Source organism: Trachypithecus francoisi, unplaced genomic scaffold (assembly GCF_009764315.1).
Source record: "Trachypithecus francoisi isolate TF-2019V2 unplaced genomic scaffold, Tfra_2.0 Lachesis_group21, whole genome shotgun sequence".
NCBI lineage: Eukaryota > Metazoa > Chordata > Mammalia > Primates > Cercopithecidae > Trachypithecus > Trachypithecus francoisi.
Window position 1 is genome coordinate 47,306,910 of NW_022681467.1, and position 18,507 is coordinate 47,325,416.

The window sequence follows — 18,507 nt, forward strand, 5'->3', positions numbered from 1 at the left end:
AAAATGATAAGAATTAGCAGAGTATGGTGGTGTGCACCTGTAGTCCCAGCTACTTGGGAGGCTGAGGCAGGAAGGTTGCTTGAGCCTGGGAGGTCGAGGCTGCAATGAGCCGTGATTATGCCACAGAAAGAAAGAAAAAAAGAGAAGAGAAGAGAGAAGAGAGAAAAGAAGGAAAGAAACGGAGGGGAGGAGGAAGGAAGCAAGGAAGGAAGGAAGGGAGGGAAGGAGGGAGGGGAGGGGAGGGGAGGGGAGGGGAGAAGAACAGAGAACGAGGGGAGGGGAGGGGAGGAGAGGGGAGAAGAACAGAGAACGAGGGGAGGGGAGGGGAGAAGAACAGAGAACGAGGGGAGGGGAGGGGAGGGGAGAGGAGGGGAGAAGAACAGAGAACGAGGGGAGGGGAGGGGAGGGGAGGGGAGGGGAGGAGAGGGGAGGGGATAGAGGAGGGGATGGGAGAGGGGAGAGAGGAGGGGATGGGAGAGGGGAGAGAGGAGGGGAGGGGAGGAACTTCCTTATTCCAGGGAAATACATTTTCTGGAGTAAGGGAATGCATTTCCCTGTAAGAAAGACCCCAGTGGATGTCTAAGACCATAAATAATACTGACCCCATATACATTATGTTTTTTCCTACACATACATACTTATGATAAAGTTTAATTTATGAATTAGGCACAGTAAGAAATTGACAATAACTTATAACAAAATAGAACAATTATAATATGCTGTAATAAAAGTAAATAAGGCTTGCTTGAACACAAGCACTGCACTACCATAACAGCCAATCTGAGGGTTCCTGAGTGTCTAGCAAGCAGGCAGGTAGATGGTGTGAGTACACTAGACAGAGATGATTCATGACCAGGAGGATGGAGTAGGATGGCATGAAATTCATCACACTACTCACAATGGCACACAACTTAAAACTTATGAATTGTTTATTTCTGGAACTTTCCATTTCATATTTTTAGACTATAGTTGACCATGGGTAACTGAACCTGCAGGCAAGTGGGGATTATCATATTGCTGTTTTAAGCCACTAAATGTGGGGTAATCTGTTATGAAGCAACACATAGTTAATATCCTACCCTAACATTACTGTGGGTCCTTTGTGAACTTTTCAATGTCCCTCTCGTCACACCCCAGCCCTAACCTCTAAGTCCTGGGGTAGAGAGCTGGGAGCTGGAAGCCAGGCAGCCTGGAGTGAGTTCCAGCCCCCCCAATTCCAGCGGTATGAACTGGGACAGGTTTCCCAGCCCCCCAATTCCAGCTGTGTGAACTGGGACAGGTTTCCCAGCCCCCCAATTCCAGCTGTGTGAACTGGGACAGGTTTCCCAGCCCCCTCAATTCCAGCTGTGTGAACTGGGACAGTTTCTGAGCCTCCTTCCACTTCAATTTTCTCCTCTGCCAAACATCAGTCCTAATGGTACCTACCTCACATGGTTACATATTAAATGAGTTACTTTATGCAAATCACTTAGAACAGCCTCTGGCACACAATAAGCCCCATTTAAATGTTACCTGGGCAGGGTAATCCCAACACTATGGGAGGCCAAGGTGGACGGATCGCTTGAGGTCAGGAGTTCCAGACAAGCCTTGCCAACATGGCAAAACCTCGTCTCTACTAATAATACAAAAAATTAGCCAGGCATGGTGGCGTATGCCTGTATCCCAGCTACTCGGGAGGCTGAGGCAAGAGAATTGCTTGAACCTGGGAGGCGGAGGTTGCAGTGAGCTGAGATGGTACCGCTGTACTCCAGCCTGGGTGACAGAGTGAAACTGTGTCTCAAAAAATAGTTACCTGTCATTCCTGTCATTCTTCTTACTATTACTGCTGCTAGTGGCTATTACCATTTCTACTACTACCCCAGAGGTGCCCATGGCACTAAAGCTACATAGTAAATGATCAAGGAGAAGAGTGGTGAAAAGCTAGGAAGGCGAGAAAAAGATTTGAGTTTTTTATTTTAAGTATCTTATTTGATAACTTTCCTAACATTAAAAAAAAAAAAAAAAAAAGACAACTGGCAATCACTGCTGAATCCTGCTTACTTCGGCACTGACTGTGAGTCTACCGTGTGCCAGGCAGGAAAGCTAGGCACAGGAGACATGGGAGGACCAAAAGGATTCTGGCCCCTGTTCTCACCCGCAGGGAGAAAAGACAGGTGGTGACAAGCAAATCCGCAGGAAATCAAGAATTTCAGTGTGACGAATGCTATGGAAGAAGAAGGAGATGCTGTAAGAGGTGGTCGGAAGTCAAGGAACCTGTGAGGCTGAAGGAGAAGTTGACGAGCCAAGCCTCAGTTGAAAATACTCCACCAGCAGGCAGGGGGCAGGGCCACGTGCCCAACAATCTACGTTACCAATTTCTACCTCTCCTAATGCACTCGATTTTTCTTTTATTTCCACAGGTTTTTGGGGAACACGTGGTGTTTGGTTATATAAGTTTTTAAATGGTGATATGTGAGATTTTCATGCACCCATCACCTGAGCAGCATACACTGAACCCAACTTGTAGTTTTTTATCGCTCACCCTCCTCCCACTCTTTCAGCCCCCTTGACTCCCCAAGTCCATTGTATTATTCTTATGCCTCTGCATCCTCATAACTTAGCTCCCTCTTATAAGTGAGAACATACGACATCTGGCTTTCCACTCCTGAGTTACTTCACTTAGATAATAGTCCCCCATCCCATCCAGTTTGCTGCGAATGCCACTAATGCATTCCTTTTTATGGCAGAGTAGCATTTCATCATATTCATATATATATATATGAATACATACATTCTTTCCTCCATGAGGCATGAAACAGGTAGATTAGGGTGGAGAAGATTCCCATTTGTTAAGAAAAAAAAGAAAAGAAAAAAGTCCAGAAAAGATGAAAGAGCTTTATTCCAAAGATTCTTAAGATTTGAAGCAGTTTTCTCCAACCAAGCTAAATAATGTGAAGAACCACCCCATTTCAAAATAGGTGTGGGATTGAACCAAGTAATTTGTATTTTTAAAGCTCCCTTGGAAAAATCAGATGATCATGCGGGCTTCAGAACAACCAGACCAAGTGGCATACGAATACCAGATTTTCCATGCTGCCCAGGATGGAAAGTGTGGTCTCCATGGGTAAAGAGAGAAAATAGAGGGATGGGCACAGTGGCTCACACCTGTAATTCCAGCACTTTGGGAGTCCCAGGCAGGAGAATCACTTGAGGCTAGGAGTTTGAGACCAGCCTGAGCAACACAGTGAAACCCTGTTATCTATTAAAAAATTAGTCAGCCATGGTTTTGCAAGCCTGTAGTCCTAGCTACTCGGGAGGCTAAGGTGGGAGGATTCTTATGAATAAATTCTTTTAATAAGAATTTAAGCCGGGCGCGGTGGCTCAAGCCTGTAATCCCAGCACTTTGGGAGGCCGACACGGGCGGATCACGAGGTCAGGAGATCGAGACCATCCTGGCTAACCCGGTGAAACCCCGTCTCTACTAAAAAATACAAAAAATTAGCTGGGCGAGGTGGCGGGCGCCTGTAGTCCCAGCTACTGGGGAGGCTGAGGCAGGAGAATGGCGTAAACCCGGGAGGTGGAGCTTGCAGTGAGCTGAGATCCAGCCACTGCACTCCAGCCTGGGCGACAGAGCGAGACTCCGTCTCAAAAAAAAAAAAAAAAGAATTTAAAAATTAAAAAATTTTAAAAGAGCAAATAGAAAAACAACGTATCAAATCAAATCAGACTGTTCAGACTGGCAAAATTTTTTCACGCGCCCAGCCACAAGGTATTCTTTTGGAGTGATGAAAATGTTTTGAAACATGAGGGAAGTGGTGGCTGAGCAACACTGTGAATGGACAAAATGCCACTGAATTTTTCACTTTAAAATGATATTATGTGAATTTCACCTCAATAAAAAAAATCCATATTTAATATTAAACAAAAGAGAACAAGAGATGTACTACCAAGAAATCCCCAATGGATGTTCTCTTTAACTTTCACTCCGGAGCCAGGGACACCAAAAGCTGATCAGAGTCCAACCAATGAACTAATTTCCTTTCTGCTTAGGGAATGATACTCCCTGGTTAGTCAGGGTGACAGATACCACAGCAAAGAGGGTTGGAAAGAATGTCAACCCACAAGGACACAGGCAGCACACCTGGGGTTCTTAACCACTTTAAGCCATGAATAAAAATGACTCACCCGCACGATGATGCCCATACGTTTGCTTTCGTAGGTGAAAGGGAAGATCTGCAGGATGGTGAAGTTCAGGATCTGGTCGCCAGGGGTCCTTAGCTGCATGGAAGACTGGTCTCGGCCCACCAGGGTTAAGCCCACACTTTCGGTCCACTGTACCAGGGCCACCTAAACATAACACAGGGTTGAAGGTCAGATGCACAGCCGAGAATCCGGGTGCACAGGCTGTGCCGTGAACACAAAGGCGGAAGGGGGCTCAGAGACAGGCGAATCACAGTAGTCACTGGCCTTGGGGACGCCAAGTGCTAGCCCATGACAGTGTCTGTTCCTCTGGGTCTGTGAGGGCTCTCACACTGAAAGCTGCCCCTCCATAAGGCACAATTCATCTTTTCTAGGTTCAAAGCAGGCTACATACCAGAGGCATGGCGGAAACAGACAGCACAGGATTGAGAGTGATTGCGACCGGGCACGGTGGCTCAGGCCTGGAATCCCAGCACTTTGGGAGGCTGAGGTGGGTGGATCACCTGAGGTCAGGAGCTCCAGACCAGCCTGGCCAATATGGTGAAACCCTGTCTCTACTAAAAATACAAAAATTAGCCAAGCGTGGTGGCATGTGCCTGTAAATCCCAGCTATTCAGGAGGCTGAGGCAGGAGAATCGCTTGAACCCAAGAGGCAGAGATGCAGTGAGCTGAGATCACACCATCGCACTCCAGCCTGGTTGACATAGTGAGACTCTGTCCCCGTCCCCCCTCCCCCTGAAAAAAAGAGTGATTGGCACAATTATGGATCACTCCTGGAAGACTCTGCAACAAGTTAAACAACAAAAAAGGAAGAGAATGCTGACTGACACAGCCCTTCACCTTCAGACTCTCCTTTCAGTCTCATGCACTGCACTGGGGGAGCGTCTTCAGTGGTTCTCAACTGGGCGATTCTGTCCCCCAGGGGACCTGCGGCGACATCTGAGGTAATGCTGGTATCCAGTGGGCAGAGGCCAGAGACGCTACAAAACATCCCGTAATGCACAGGACAAACCTCACCAGAGAATGATCTGGCCCCAAATGTCAACAGTGCTGAGGTGGAGAACACAGGTCACACAGAAGAGGAAACCGAGGTTCAGAGCAGTTAATGAAGTTGCCCCAGGTGATAGCGCTGGCATGTGGCAAAGCTAGGCCAGGCTGGCACCTAGATCCTCCTGGTGCAAAGTTCCACAGCACACACTCTTCCCTTTAGGAGGCATCAAGCAGGTGTCAAGTCAGAACCTTCTCACGGCCTCAGTCAGACGTGCTCAGCTTAAGGTCAAAGGCATGAGGGTTGCAAACTCCAAGACAGGGGCCAGACTGGTGATGCAAATAGCGAAGAGGGCTGAGTGGGGGCTGTGGCAAGCAGGAGCCAGCCCCAGCCAAAGGGGCTGCTGCCACTATACACACAGGTGACGGTTACTGCCCTGCAGGGACAAGGGCCAGGGTGGATGGAGCTTCCAGTTTCTCAAGAAAAACAGAAATCTAGACTTCTCCCTGAGACAGCCTAACTGTACGCAACTGGCCAGGTGCTAAGACTCACACTTTTAATCCCAGCACTTGGGGAGGCTGACACAGGAGGATCACTTGAGCCCAGGAGTTTGAGACAAGCCTAGGTAACACAGGCAGACCCCATGTCCAAAAAAAATTTTTTTTTAATTATTAGGGTGGTGGCTCATGCCTGTAATCCCAGAACTTTGGGAAGCTGAGGCAGGCAGATCACCTGAGGTCAGGAGTTCAAGACCAGCCTCACCAACATGGTGAAATCTAGTCTCTACTAAAAATACAACAATTGGCCGGGGGTGATGGCATGTGCCTGTAATCCCAGCTACTCAGGAGGCTGAGGGAGAAGAATCTCTTGAACCTGGAAGGTAGACGTTGCAGTGAGTAGAGATCACACCACCGCACTCCAGCCTGGGCAACAGAGTGAGACTGTATCTCAAAAAAAAAATCATTATTAGGGTGCGGCAGTGCATGCCTGTCGTTCCAGTTACTCAAGAGGTTGAGGTGGGAGGGTCATGATCCTGGGAGGTGGAGGCTACAGTGAGCCATAATGGTGTAAGAGTAAGACCCTGTCTCAAAAAAGTAATAATAAAATAGGCCGGGCGCGGTGGCTCAAGCCTGTAATCCCAGCACTTTGGGAGGCCGAGACGGGCGGATCACGAGGTCAGGAGATCGAGACCATCCTGGCTAATACGGTGAAACCCCGTCTCTACTAAAAAAAAAAAAAAATACAAAAAACTAGCCGGGCGAGGTGGCGGGCGCCTGTAGTCCCAGCTACTCCGGAGGCTGAGGCAGGAGAATGGCGGGAACTCGGGAGGCGGAGCTTGCAGTGAGCTGAGATCCGGCCACTGCACTCCAGCCCGGGCGACAGAGCAAGACTCCGTCTCAAAAAAAAAAAAAAAAAAAAAAAAAAAAATAATAATAATAATAATAAAATAAATGTAAGCAATGAATTCTCATGTTCTAAAAGCTCATGAAGAAAGCATGTCTGCGGACGGATCTAGCCTAGGGTCTCCAGGAATTAAAATGAAATAGAGTGGGAAAGGGAAGAAAATATGGGGAAAGAGGAGAGGCAGGGAGGAGCCGGAGACCCCGCCCCTGCTTGCCCTTCACCCCTGCTGCCACAGGAGGGTGGCCCTGATGGGCACGGGGAGGCGTGAACAGTATGAAGGGCCTGTATGTGCCTGCTGAGCTGGATGACAGGTTCATCACGCTTACTCCGGGACAGCAGAGGCCTGGTAAGCTGCTCTTGGCTGGCAGCTGTGACAGGCTGGGACAGGATCTGCTCCTAGGTCTAGCTGACCTCAGTAAGAGGCGCAAGGGACAGTAGTACCATCCCAGTTCATCAGATGCCCCTTCTTGAATCACAGGGGCCTAAGTCAGGGTGCGTGCACATCAGTACGTCTTCAGTGGGGGGCCACCCCAACCCACTGTTACCCATTAGAAAGTTGACAGGAGGTGTGGCAGACAGAATAATGGCTCCCAAAGAGGCCCACGTCCTAATCCCCGGAATCTGAGAATGTGACCTCACATGGCAAAAGGAACTTTGCAGATGGGATCCAATGTAAGGATCTTAATAGGTGGAGCTTATCCCAGACCATCCAGGTAGACCTGATAAGTCACATGAGTCCTCAAAAGGGAACTGCTCCTGGTTATGACCAGAGAGAGACTCACGAACAGAAGAAGGGTCAGAGAGACATGATGATGCAGACTTTGAGAATGAAGGAAGGGGCCATATACAAAGAATGTGGGCAGCATCAAGGGGCTAGAAAAGGCAAAGCAACAGATTCGCCCCTAGAGCCTCAGCAGCAACGCAGCAATGGTCATCAAGTGATCTTGATCCTGTCTCGGTGAGACCCTCATCCCATGTCCACCCCTGATCTATAGAACTGTAAGAAAATCTATTTGTTTCATTTTAAAACAGATGCTGGCCAGTGTGGTGGCTCACGGCTGTAATCACAGCACTTTGGGAGGTTGAAGTAGGTGGATCATTTGAGGTCAGGAGTTCGAGACCAATCTGGCCAGCATGGTGAAATCCCACCTCTATTAAAAGTACACAGATTAGGTGGATGTGGTGGCACCTGTAATCCCAGCTACCTGGGAAGCTGACACAGGAGAATTGCTTGAACCCCGGAGGTGATGGTTGCAATGAGCCGAGATCGCACCACTGCACTCCAGCCTGGGCGACACAGTGAGACTCCATCACGAAAACAAAACAAAACAAACAAAACAAAAAACAGATGCACAATAATCTGGTACAGCAATAACAGGAAAGGAATACAGGAGGGCTTCCAATTTCACTGCCAAACAAGCTGTCACTTTATTCCCAACCAAGTCCAAAGGTACAGTGTCTACAAAAAACCAAGAAAGCAAAGGAAGGCCCTCCCACTTTCCTCTCATAAAGCTTAATCTTTAGAAGGAGAAGGGGAGGCAGCTTTTAGGAGGCAGTTGACAGGGGCTGCGGGTAGGTGGGTAGGTGATAGGGAGAGGGGCACTCGGGAGGCATCACCTCCACTGGAAGTGTTTGGTTTTTTTTTTTTTTTTTTTTTTTTTGAGATGGAGTTTCACTCTTGTCGCCAGGCTGGAGTGCAATGGCGTGACCTCGGCTCACTGCAACCTCTGCCTCCCGGGTTCAAGTGATTCTCCTTCCTCAGCCTCCCTAGTAACTGGGATTACAGGCGCCTGCCACCACACCCAGCTAATTTTTTGTATTTTTTTTAGTAGAGACGGGGTTTCACTATGTTGGCCAGGCTGGTCTCAAACTCCTGACGTCAGGTGATTCACCCACCTCAGCCTCCCAAAAGTGCTGAGATTACAGGCGTTGAGCCACCGCGCCCGGTTCTATGTTTGGTTATCTTTAAGCCTAGTGGTAGGTAAGTCTAACTTTCTGCATGCCTTAAATAGTTCATGGTAATTGCTTTTTCACTGAGGATGGTGGAAGGTAAAGAGTCCATTTTCAGGGAATCCTGTAGCAGCCCAGCTGCTTCCTGTATGTCTGTTTAATCAGGATTCCTGCTGGGCGCAATTGCTCACACCTATAATCCCAGCACTTTGGCAGGCTGAGGTGGGAAGATCATTTGAGCCCAGGAGTTCAAGACCAGCCTGGGAAGAAGACCTCGTCTCTACAAAAAATTAAAAAATTAGCCAAGCATGGTGGCACGCACCTATAGTCCCAGCTACTGGAGAGGCTGAGATGGGAAGATTGATCGAGCCTGGGAGGCAGAGGCTACAGTAAGCTGACACCATGCCACTGCACTCTAGCCTGGGTGACAGAGTGAGACTCTGTCTCAAAAAAAAAAAAAAAACACCTGGGGCTCCTCTGGAGTTCCCGTTCCTTTTACCAAGAGACAGGTCTGCAGAAGCCACAAGGCAAAGGTATGCAGATGTCCATCCCCAGTCCTTTCTTTCTCTGGAACCCCTGGATGTCATCTTGGCTGACCTGCTATACCCTGAAGAAGAGATCAAGCTGGAGCTCAAAACTGGGGTTCCAGTCCCTGCTCTGCCCCCAGCCCCCACAGGCCTCCGCAAAATAAAAATCTTGAAGTAGACGACGATTTCTCATTTCTGCTCCAGCTCTGAAAATGTTATCTTTATGCATCCTTAGTCTACTATGCTCAGATACCAAATTCAGTTTCTGTTGCTTCTATTAACTAAATTTACACTTGTAAGAAATTATTTTTCAAGACTCTACCTTATTTAAGTTCAAGCCTAATGAGTCAGCCAGCACTAACTAGCTTTGAGCTTTGACCAATGGAAGAAACTGTCATACTGACCTCTAACTGTCAAAGAAAGGACCAAACAAGTAGTGGGTTTTTCTGTTTTTTTGTGTGTGTTTTTTTAGTTTTAGTTTTTGGCTACTGGTCTGCCTAAGTCTTTGAAAACTCATTCACTTAGTTATTTGTTTAATTTAATGGCTGTGCTATAGACAATGTTTATGTCTCGTAAAATTCATATGTTGAAACCTAATCCCCAATGTGCTAGCAGTTGGAGATGGGGCCTTTGGGAGGTGATTAAGTCATGGGGGTGGGGTTCCTCATGAGTGGATGAGTACCTTTATAAAACAAACCCCAGAGAGCTCCCTCGCTCCTTCTGCCATGAGAGACGGAGTGAAAAGAGGGCCTTTTATCAGCCAGGAAACAGGCCCTCACTAGACACCAAATCTGCCAGTATGCTGATACAGGACTTCCCAGCCTCCAGGACTAGGAGAAATAAATTCTGTTGTTTACAAGATACCCAGTTGATGGCATTTTGTTGTAGCAGGCCAAACAGACTAAGATGCTCTAACTTTCAATACAGCCCTGTTTTGTCGGCTAACAATTGTCTTCCAAAGTTTAAAATTAACAAACCAGTAATGATTCGCATATATAAAATCATACCAGCCAGGTGCAGTAGCTCATGTCTGTAATCCCAGCACTTTGGGAGGCCGAGGCAGGAGGATCACCTGAGGTCAGGAGTTCAAGACCAGTCTGGTCAACACGGTGAAACCCCATCTCTATAAAAATACAAAAATTAGGCAGGCATGATGGCGGGTGCTTGTAATCCCAGCTACTCAGGAGGCTGAGGCAGGAGAATCGCTTGAACCTGGGAGGCGGAAGTTGCAGAGAGCAGAGATTGCACCACTGCATTCCATCCTGAGCGACAGAGAAAGACCCTGTCTCAAAAACAAAACAAAACAAGAACGTTCTCAGTCTCTTTGGGAGCTGATTCCAACAGGATCTGAGCCCTGCAGGAAGTCTTCCCTCTCCCCTTCCACTCTCCTCCACTTTAGCTTAAGTCAGTGTTCATTTAAAGCTACTTGCTAACAGGACACATAACATCCCCCAGAGCCCTACTCAGGGAAGACCAGTTTAGAAGTGGGGTACTCACCAACACCTCTCAATTGTGGGCCAAACATCTGGGGAGTGAGCTGAGCTAACTGCATTCCCTCCCAAAATAAAGTGATATACTATGAGGTTACTTAACATTCTGGCAGTTCCGGGCTTCTGTTCAAATAAATCACTCCTTATCATACAAGACAGAGGATTTCAGGGGCGTGGGTCTCACTGCTGTTAAGAGCCTGAGTTAGGGTCTCAATAACTGCAGGTCAGGCCAGCAGCAGAAAAACACAAGCTCGTTAAGGTGGATGAATGAACAGATAAATTAGACGCAAACTGGATAAAATGCTTGAAAGGTAGAAAGGGCGGGGAGGGGATCTTGTCTCAGGAGTCTGTTGTGTTTCCTGCTTTGGGTGAAAAGAAACCAAAGGAGCCGAGCCCACACCTTTCCCTTCCTCAAATGCCCATCTGAGGAACTCATGCCAGAAACCATCCGTGAAAGGCCTTTTTCATCATTTCTTGGTCAGCAATAAACCACCTGTGACAAGTTTTTAAAGTTTTCTCTTTGTACCTGGGATGCTGTGCTTGGGAAATAATCCAGATCACGCTCAGTAGCCTTGAATTCTTGTCAAAAGCAGGATACACACCAATCATCAGAGCACATATAATACGAGGCGGGAATGCGACATCTGATAAAAGGGGTTATTTGGTGGCATTCAGTAAGATAAATACTCAGGCTCACAAAGAGTCACCGGTCAGCCCTAATCCAGCCTTTCAAAATTATAAAGCTATCCAAAGACACACGGTTTTCTTCACTCAATAAGAAAATACATTCAAATGCACCAACGGTGGTTGCAGATTCAAATGACGACAGGGGTTTGGAGAGGAGCAGAGCAGAGCCATGTGGGGGTCAGAAGAAAACTGAGGTAGCAGCTGCCCAGCCTGGCCAACCATTATCGGGTAGAAGTTGGGCCCACTATTTCCCACTATTTCTTTCTTGAGAAAAGCTAATTTTCATATAAAATCAAGTGATTTTTAAATACTGCTTCAATTTTTTTTTAACACAGCATGAAACAAACAAAAGACAGGCTGCTAGGAATCCGCAGAAGAGACAGTTGCGTAAAAGGCCACTTCCTGCTGGACGCAGTGGCTCACGCCTGGAATCCCAACACCTTGGGAGGCTGAGGTGGGTGGATCACCTGAGGTCTGGAGTTCAAGACGAGCCTGGCCAACATAGTGAAAATCCATCTCTACTAAAAAAAAGTACAAAACATTAGCTGGGCGTGCTGGTGGGTGCCTGGAATCCCAGCTACTCGGGAGGCTGAGGCAGTGGAATTGCCTGAACCAGGGAGGCGGAGGTTGCAGTGAGCTGAGATCATACTACTGCATTCCAGCCTGAGCAACAGAGCAAGACTCTGTCATAAACAGTCACTTCTTGATCCAAATGTCTTGTACTTGAAATTGAACTTCCTATCACTTGACTCTGATAAAAATAAATACTTAAGAAGAAAGAATAGCATCATCTTCCTAAAATGTGATCATTAAGAAATGACTATTTATGGGCCAGGCACAGTGGCTCACGCCTGTAATCCCAGCACTTTGTGGGGCCAAGGAGGGTGGATCACTTGAGGTCAGGAGTTCAAGACCAGCCTGTCCAACATGGTGAAACCCCGTCTCTACTAAAAATACAAAAAAGTAACCGGGCATGGTGGCACACGCCTGTAATCCCAGCTACTCGGGAGGCTGAGACAGGAGAATCACTTAAACCCGGGAGGTGGAGGTTGCAGTGAGCTGAGATTGTGGCACTGCACTCCAGCCTGGGCAACAGAGTGAGACTTCACCTCAAAACAAACAAATAAAGAAACTAAAAAAATACAAAATTATCCGGGCATCGTGGCGTGTGCCTGTAGTCCCAGCTACCCTGGAGGCTGAGGCAGGAGAATCACTGGAACCCAGGAGGCGGAGGTTGCAGCGAGCCAAGATTGTGCCACTGCACTCCAGCCTGGGTGACAGAGCGAGACTCTGCCTCAAAAAAGAAAAAGGAAAAGAAAAAAAAGTAATGACTATTTATTAACTCCACTGTGAGCCAACACTAATACCACACGGTACAGAGCTTTTGCCTCGATGGTCCATGGATAAGCTAACACCAAGGGAGGCACATCTGACAGTTTCCTACAGTGTCTGTAAAACACTGTCCAGCCCTGCTCAAACAGCCCCCACTGTCTTCCTCTGAACAACCACAATCCTTCGGTGGTTAATCAATAACACGGATGGAGGAGGTCCCCTACAGTTCCTGACCTCTGTCCATTGACCTTACCCCTTGGGTCCAAGGTCATGGCAATGTGGTGGTAAAACTCCAGCACCCTCCTAAATCTTTCTGCTTCACACTCCGAGCTCATTCGGGTACACATCTGAATGCTGTCATTGTCTGGACCTGAGGGTAAGGCTCAGACTATGCCCAGGCATTGAGGGGAACTGCACACATCTTATGGTTCACCAAGAATGTGTTCATAAAAAAACAAACCAACCAACCTCATAGCTGCAGAAGGACCGTGAGATTGCCTGCCCTCTCCGGCGCCACGTACTTGAGCTCCCTGGCAGATTTTACACTCACATTCAGCAACAAGGTTAAGACGACGCAAAAGGAGACAACTAGGACCTTTTACACACATGGTCACAGATGTGCAGAGAGAACATGGAAGGCAACACATCGTGGCATGATTTATGATAGCCAAAAGTGGGAAACCTCCTAAATGGTAAGCTTGGGAGACAGAACAAACAATCTGTGGTGTACGTAGGCAGAATAATATTGTATAGTCATTAAAAATCCTCTTATTGGCCCAGTGCAGTGCTTATGCCTATAATCCCAGCACTCTGGGAGGCTGAGGCAGGACAACTGCTTGAGTTCTGGAGTTTGAGATTGGCCTGGGCAACATAGCAAGACCCCCACTGCTACAATAAAATACAAAAATTATCCAGGTCTGGTGGCGTGCGCCTCTCATCCCAGCTACTTGGGAGGCTGAGGCGGGAGGACTGCTTGAGACCGGGAGGTCAAGGCTTCAGTGAGCCAAGATTGCACCACTATATTCCAGCCTGGGCAATACAGCAAGGTCCTATCTCAGAAAAATAAGTAAAACACACTAAAAAAGAAAGAAATTCTGTCACCTGCAGCAACATGGATGGAACTGGGAGTTGTTAAGTGAAACATGCTCATTTTAATTTTCCTTTCTAAGGGATGAATCCTAATGAGGTGGGCAGTAAAGGCAAGATACTCAGAAGGTAGGCTGTCAGGGTCTGGTAGAAAAAGGCTTATTTTCACCAAACTTGGAAGCTTCCCCAGATGAGAAATGAGGGAAGGGACCAAAAAAACAACAACAAAAAATTCCACCGCGCTGGGGAGACGCACAGTGTCTCAACATTATCTCCAAACAGGGTGCCCAAGGGGACTAGAGTGGTTAAAAATAGCCAGAGACTCTGGAACTTCATCCGACATCAGCCCTGAGTCTCCCAAACACAGCCATCTTCACCCTCTGCAGCACTTCAGGAGCTTACAAAGACTTTCAAGCCATCATCCCCTGGGGAGGAAAGTGGTATGGAGGGTTGCAAGTCCAGACTCTAGGCGTAGGCTGTCTGGTTTTAATCTTGCCAGCTATGTGACCGTGAGTACTTTCCTTAGCCAACTGACACTTTGTCTGCAAAATAGGCACAATCGTTGTGACTCTATCATAAGAGGGGCTCATAGCCCAGGGCCTGGCACAGAGCAGGTACTACTAGGTGGTCATTTCTCACTGCTGCCAGTACCACTGTTATCACCGTTACTACCTCATCTTTAGCAAGGACCTGTGAGGTCGGTGGCCCTCGCCTCTCTTTACCTTTGAGGAGGCAGAGGTGCAGCAATGATTTGCTTAAAATCGCACAGCTAGGCTGGATGCGGTAGCTCATGCCTGGAATCCCAGCACTATGGGAGGCCAAGGTGGGCAGATCACTTGAGGTCAGGAGTTCGAGACCAGCCTGGCCAACATGGTGAAACCCCATCTCTACTAAAAATACAAAATTAGCCAGGCGTGGTGGCGGGCACCTGTAGTCCCAGCTGCTTGGGAGGTGAGGCAGGAGAATCGCTTGAACCTAGGAGGCAGAGGTTGAAGTGAGCCAAAATCGCACCACTGCACTCCAGCCTGGACAGCAGAGCGAGAATCTGTCTCAAAAAAAAAAAAAAAAAAATCACACAGCTGATTGAATTGAAAGTTACAAGTTAAACATGGCCAGCAATTGCACTGCAGAAACAGGGAAGGCCAATGTGATGCCCTCACCTTTCTTGAAAGTGAATGGACAGGGTTTCGAAATACAGACATGCATTTATGCCATTGGGAGGCTACAGGAACCCACAGCAGATGTTTCAGTAAAACTCAGCCTCTGCTGGGGTCACAGTGCAATGATATTCCACATCCTGACACACTTGTACAAACTGAGCTACTAAAAGCAAAGTGCAAAGCTGCATCTATAATTTATAGTTGTGCTTTTAAATTTTAAAAAATATTTTAATAGGCTGGGCGTAGTGGCTCATGCCTGTACTCCCAGCACTTTGGGAAACGAGCATCTTTTCCCATAAGAAGGGCTATGAGGCCGGGCGCGGTGGCTCAAGCCTGTAATCCCAGCACTTTGGGAGGCCGAGGCGGGCGGATCACGAGGTCAGGAGATCGACACCATCCTGGCTAACACGGTGAAACCCCATCTCTACTAAAAATACAAAAACGAGCCGGGCGAGGTGGCGGGCGCCTGTAGTCCCAGCTACTTGGGAGGCTGAGGCAGGAGAATGGCGTAAACCCGGGAGGCGGAGCTTGCAGTGAGCTGAGATCCAGCCACTGCACTCCAGCCTGGGTGACAGAGCGAGAATCTGTCTCTAAAAAATATATATATATATATATATATTTTTTTTAAATGAAGGGTGTGGGTCATTCTAATACATGCAAATAATTACCTCTGCAAGGATACTCAGATATTAATAACAGTGGGTGCCTCAGAGGAAGGAGCCTGGGAGAATGGAAGTCAGGGAAGGAGCGAGACGGGCTTCTCACTCTGTGCCACGAGCATGTGCTAGCCATGCAGACACTCTGCATGTGACCTCGAACTGCTGATGCATTGCTCTGGAATTATTCAGCTATTCAAGGCAGGGTGAAATACGGCAAGCAGCTTTCATTCATACACACACATGTGCATCCATGTGCACACACATACTCACACGGTACATGGCAAATACATCACACATACACACACACACACATATACCTGCACACAAGCATAAGTCCTACAGAAATGTGAAAGTCATATGACTTTCTTTTAATTAATTTTTCTGAGACAGTCTCGCTCTGTTGCCCAGGCTCAAGTGCAGTGGTGCAATCTCAGAAAGCCATGTGACTTTCTAAAGGAAGTTACTTAATTCACCCTCCTTCCTGTTCAATTATATGTACTACAGCATGACTCTGTATGGGTCCTCTCTCTCTATATACATATATATATACACACACACACACACACACAAAGTAAATATTATTTTATATATTATGTCAATATTTATTTAAATTATATTTATTTACATAATATATATTTGTATAATATACAGTTTGCATAATATATATTTGTTTACATAACATATAGTTATATAATATGTAAATATTTACATATTATATAAATGTGCATGTCTTATATATTATATAATACACATAAAATAATATATATATTTAAATATGCATATATTTAGAAGAAGTCTGAGAAAATCTATACCAGAACATAAACAGTAGTAGTTAAAGCCAGGTGGTAAAAATCACAAGTTATTTTTTATCTTCCTTTTGATTCTATAATTCCTCCCTTTTCTGTAGTGAGGACATTAGTACTTGTGATTTTAAAAGCTTTTTTGGCCAGGCGTGGTGGCTGACACTTATAATCCTAGCACTTTGGGAGGCCGAGGTGGGTGGATCATCTGAGGTTAGGAGTTTGAGACCAGCCTGGCCAACATGGTGAAACCCTGTCTCTACTAAAAATACAAAAATTAGTCAGGCATGGTGGCGGGTGCCTGTAGTCCCAGCTACTCAGGAGGCTGAGGCAGGAGAATGGTTTGAACCCGGGAGGTGGAGATTGTAGTGAGCCAAGATCACACCACTGCACTCCAGCCTGGATGACAGAGTGAGACTCTGTCTCAAAATCACCTGGCCAAAAAAAAATTTTTTTAATATGAAAGAATTTCATGGAAAAGACAAGTGAATGACCCATGGACAGAGCTGATCCTAGCTGCTTGCAGGACAGCACCTCCTGGCTCACATCAAGAAACAAAGGCTTGGAAAGTTGCATTATCACCACGGCCCCCATTCCCACTCTCCACCACCCCCCATCCCCCACCCCCTACTCTCAATGCTGTGGAACATCCTGGAAATGGTGGGATGTTGTCAGGGCCGAGGCCTGCTGGCTCCAGCGTCTGAGCAGCGCTCCTCCGGGTCTGACTGTATCTATTTCATTTCCCTGGTGAGTTACTGTACGGTGGCAGGGAGGGCCCAGCGCCCCCAGGCTGTAATCAATAGCTGAATAAAGACACTTCAAGGTCCCCAAACTGGAATGTACACAGGAAACCAATTTAGGAAATCCTGCTTTCTGTTACAGGAAATGAATCCTACGCCAACTGGTAGAAATTACTCCAGCAGCTCCCAAGTAAAATGCATACTGGTTTCTATACGTCTTCCATAAACTGACCTTGCCTAGACTAGCAATGTTTTATTGATATTGAATTTCAAAGGCACAATTCTAGAGCCAGTCAAGTCTATGTGGAATCCTACAGGGACTTGGAAACAGTACAACTTTCTGAAAGATTTCACTTGAACTAGATTTAGCCTCCTTTGAGCCTCATGAGGCATTTAGATAAGCCTATTTGGCAGTAGGCGGCCTCTGAAGTAGTTCAGAAGGCTGATCAGGAAGACATTAACAATGACTATACCTTTAGTAAGATTATGGGTTACTTTTTACTTTTCTGATAATGCATTCAAGTGTTCTACTATAGACATAAAATAACTATGGAATACAAAATAATAAAAGTTGTTAAAAAAACAACAAAACACACACACACACAGCAAGGCCGGGCGCAAAGGCTCACACCTGTAATCCCAGCACTTTGGGAGGCCAAGGCAGGCGGATCACGAGGTCAGGAGATCGAGACCATCCTGGCTAAAACAGTGAAACCCTGTCTCTACTAAAAATACAAAAAAATTAGCCAGGCGTGGTGGCGGGCGCCTGTAATCCCAGCTACTGGGGAGGCTGAGGCAGAGAATGGCGTGAACCTGGGAGGTGGAGCTTGCAGTGAGCCGAGATCGCACCACTGCAGTCCAGACTTGGCGACAGAGCAAGTCTCTGTATCAAATAAATAAATTAATTAAACACACACACACACACACACACACACACACACACAGCAAAAAGGTAACACTGGCCTCTGAAGACACCAAAGACCAAAGGAAAAGTAGTTCTTTTTTTAATCTCAATCATGATTCAGAATCTTAGAAAAACAGGACAAATCTGAATTCAAGTGCAATTCATCCACAGAAGAGATCAAGTACCATGATAAAAAGGGGCCGAGAAGCACAAAGCATTCCATGACAGATTTACCCTCACGGAAAAATCTTTGCACAGCCCTAAAACAAATACATCCAAGTCCAGTGGGAGCAGAGGAGTGGGCGACAGGCATTAAAGCCTTCAGAGATGCCGACCTGAGCATCAGGGGCCTCAGGCAGGACTTGCTTCTCAGATTGTCAGCATCTGGAGCTTGCTCAAATTTGAATTCCGCCGGGCACGGTGGTTACGCCTGTAATCCCAGGACTTTAGGAGGCCAAGACAGGCAGATCGCTTAAGGTCAGGAGTTTGAGACCAGCCTGGTCAACACGGTGAAAACCCTGTCTCTACTAAAAATACAAAAATTAGCCAGGAATGGTGGCGCACGTCTGTAATCCCAGCTACTTGGGAAGCTGAGGTACGA

The 18,507-nt window shown here is 46.9% G+C and overlaps 1 protein-coding gene across 5 annotated transcripts in view; it reads right to left on the bottom strand.

The window, feature by feature from the left end:
- ATP9A (ATPase phospholipid transporting 9A (putative)) overlaps window positions 1–18,507 on the bottom strand; it is a 174,827-nt gene that overhangs the window by 38,852 nt on the left and 117,468 nt on the right. For all 5 annotated transcript variants that reach the window (XR_004431320.1, XM_033186753.1, XM_033186756.1 and 2 more), the window contains exon 15: window positions 4,165–4,326. Coding sequence is in view for 4 of the 5 variants with exons in the window: in XM_033186753.1 (XP_033042644.1) it covers window positions 4,165–4,326 (162 nt within the window). In the remaining variant the exon portion in view is untranslated. The remainder of the gene's footprint in view (window positions 1–4,164; window positions 4,327–18,507) is intronic.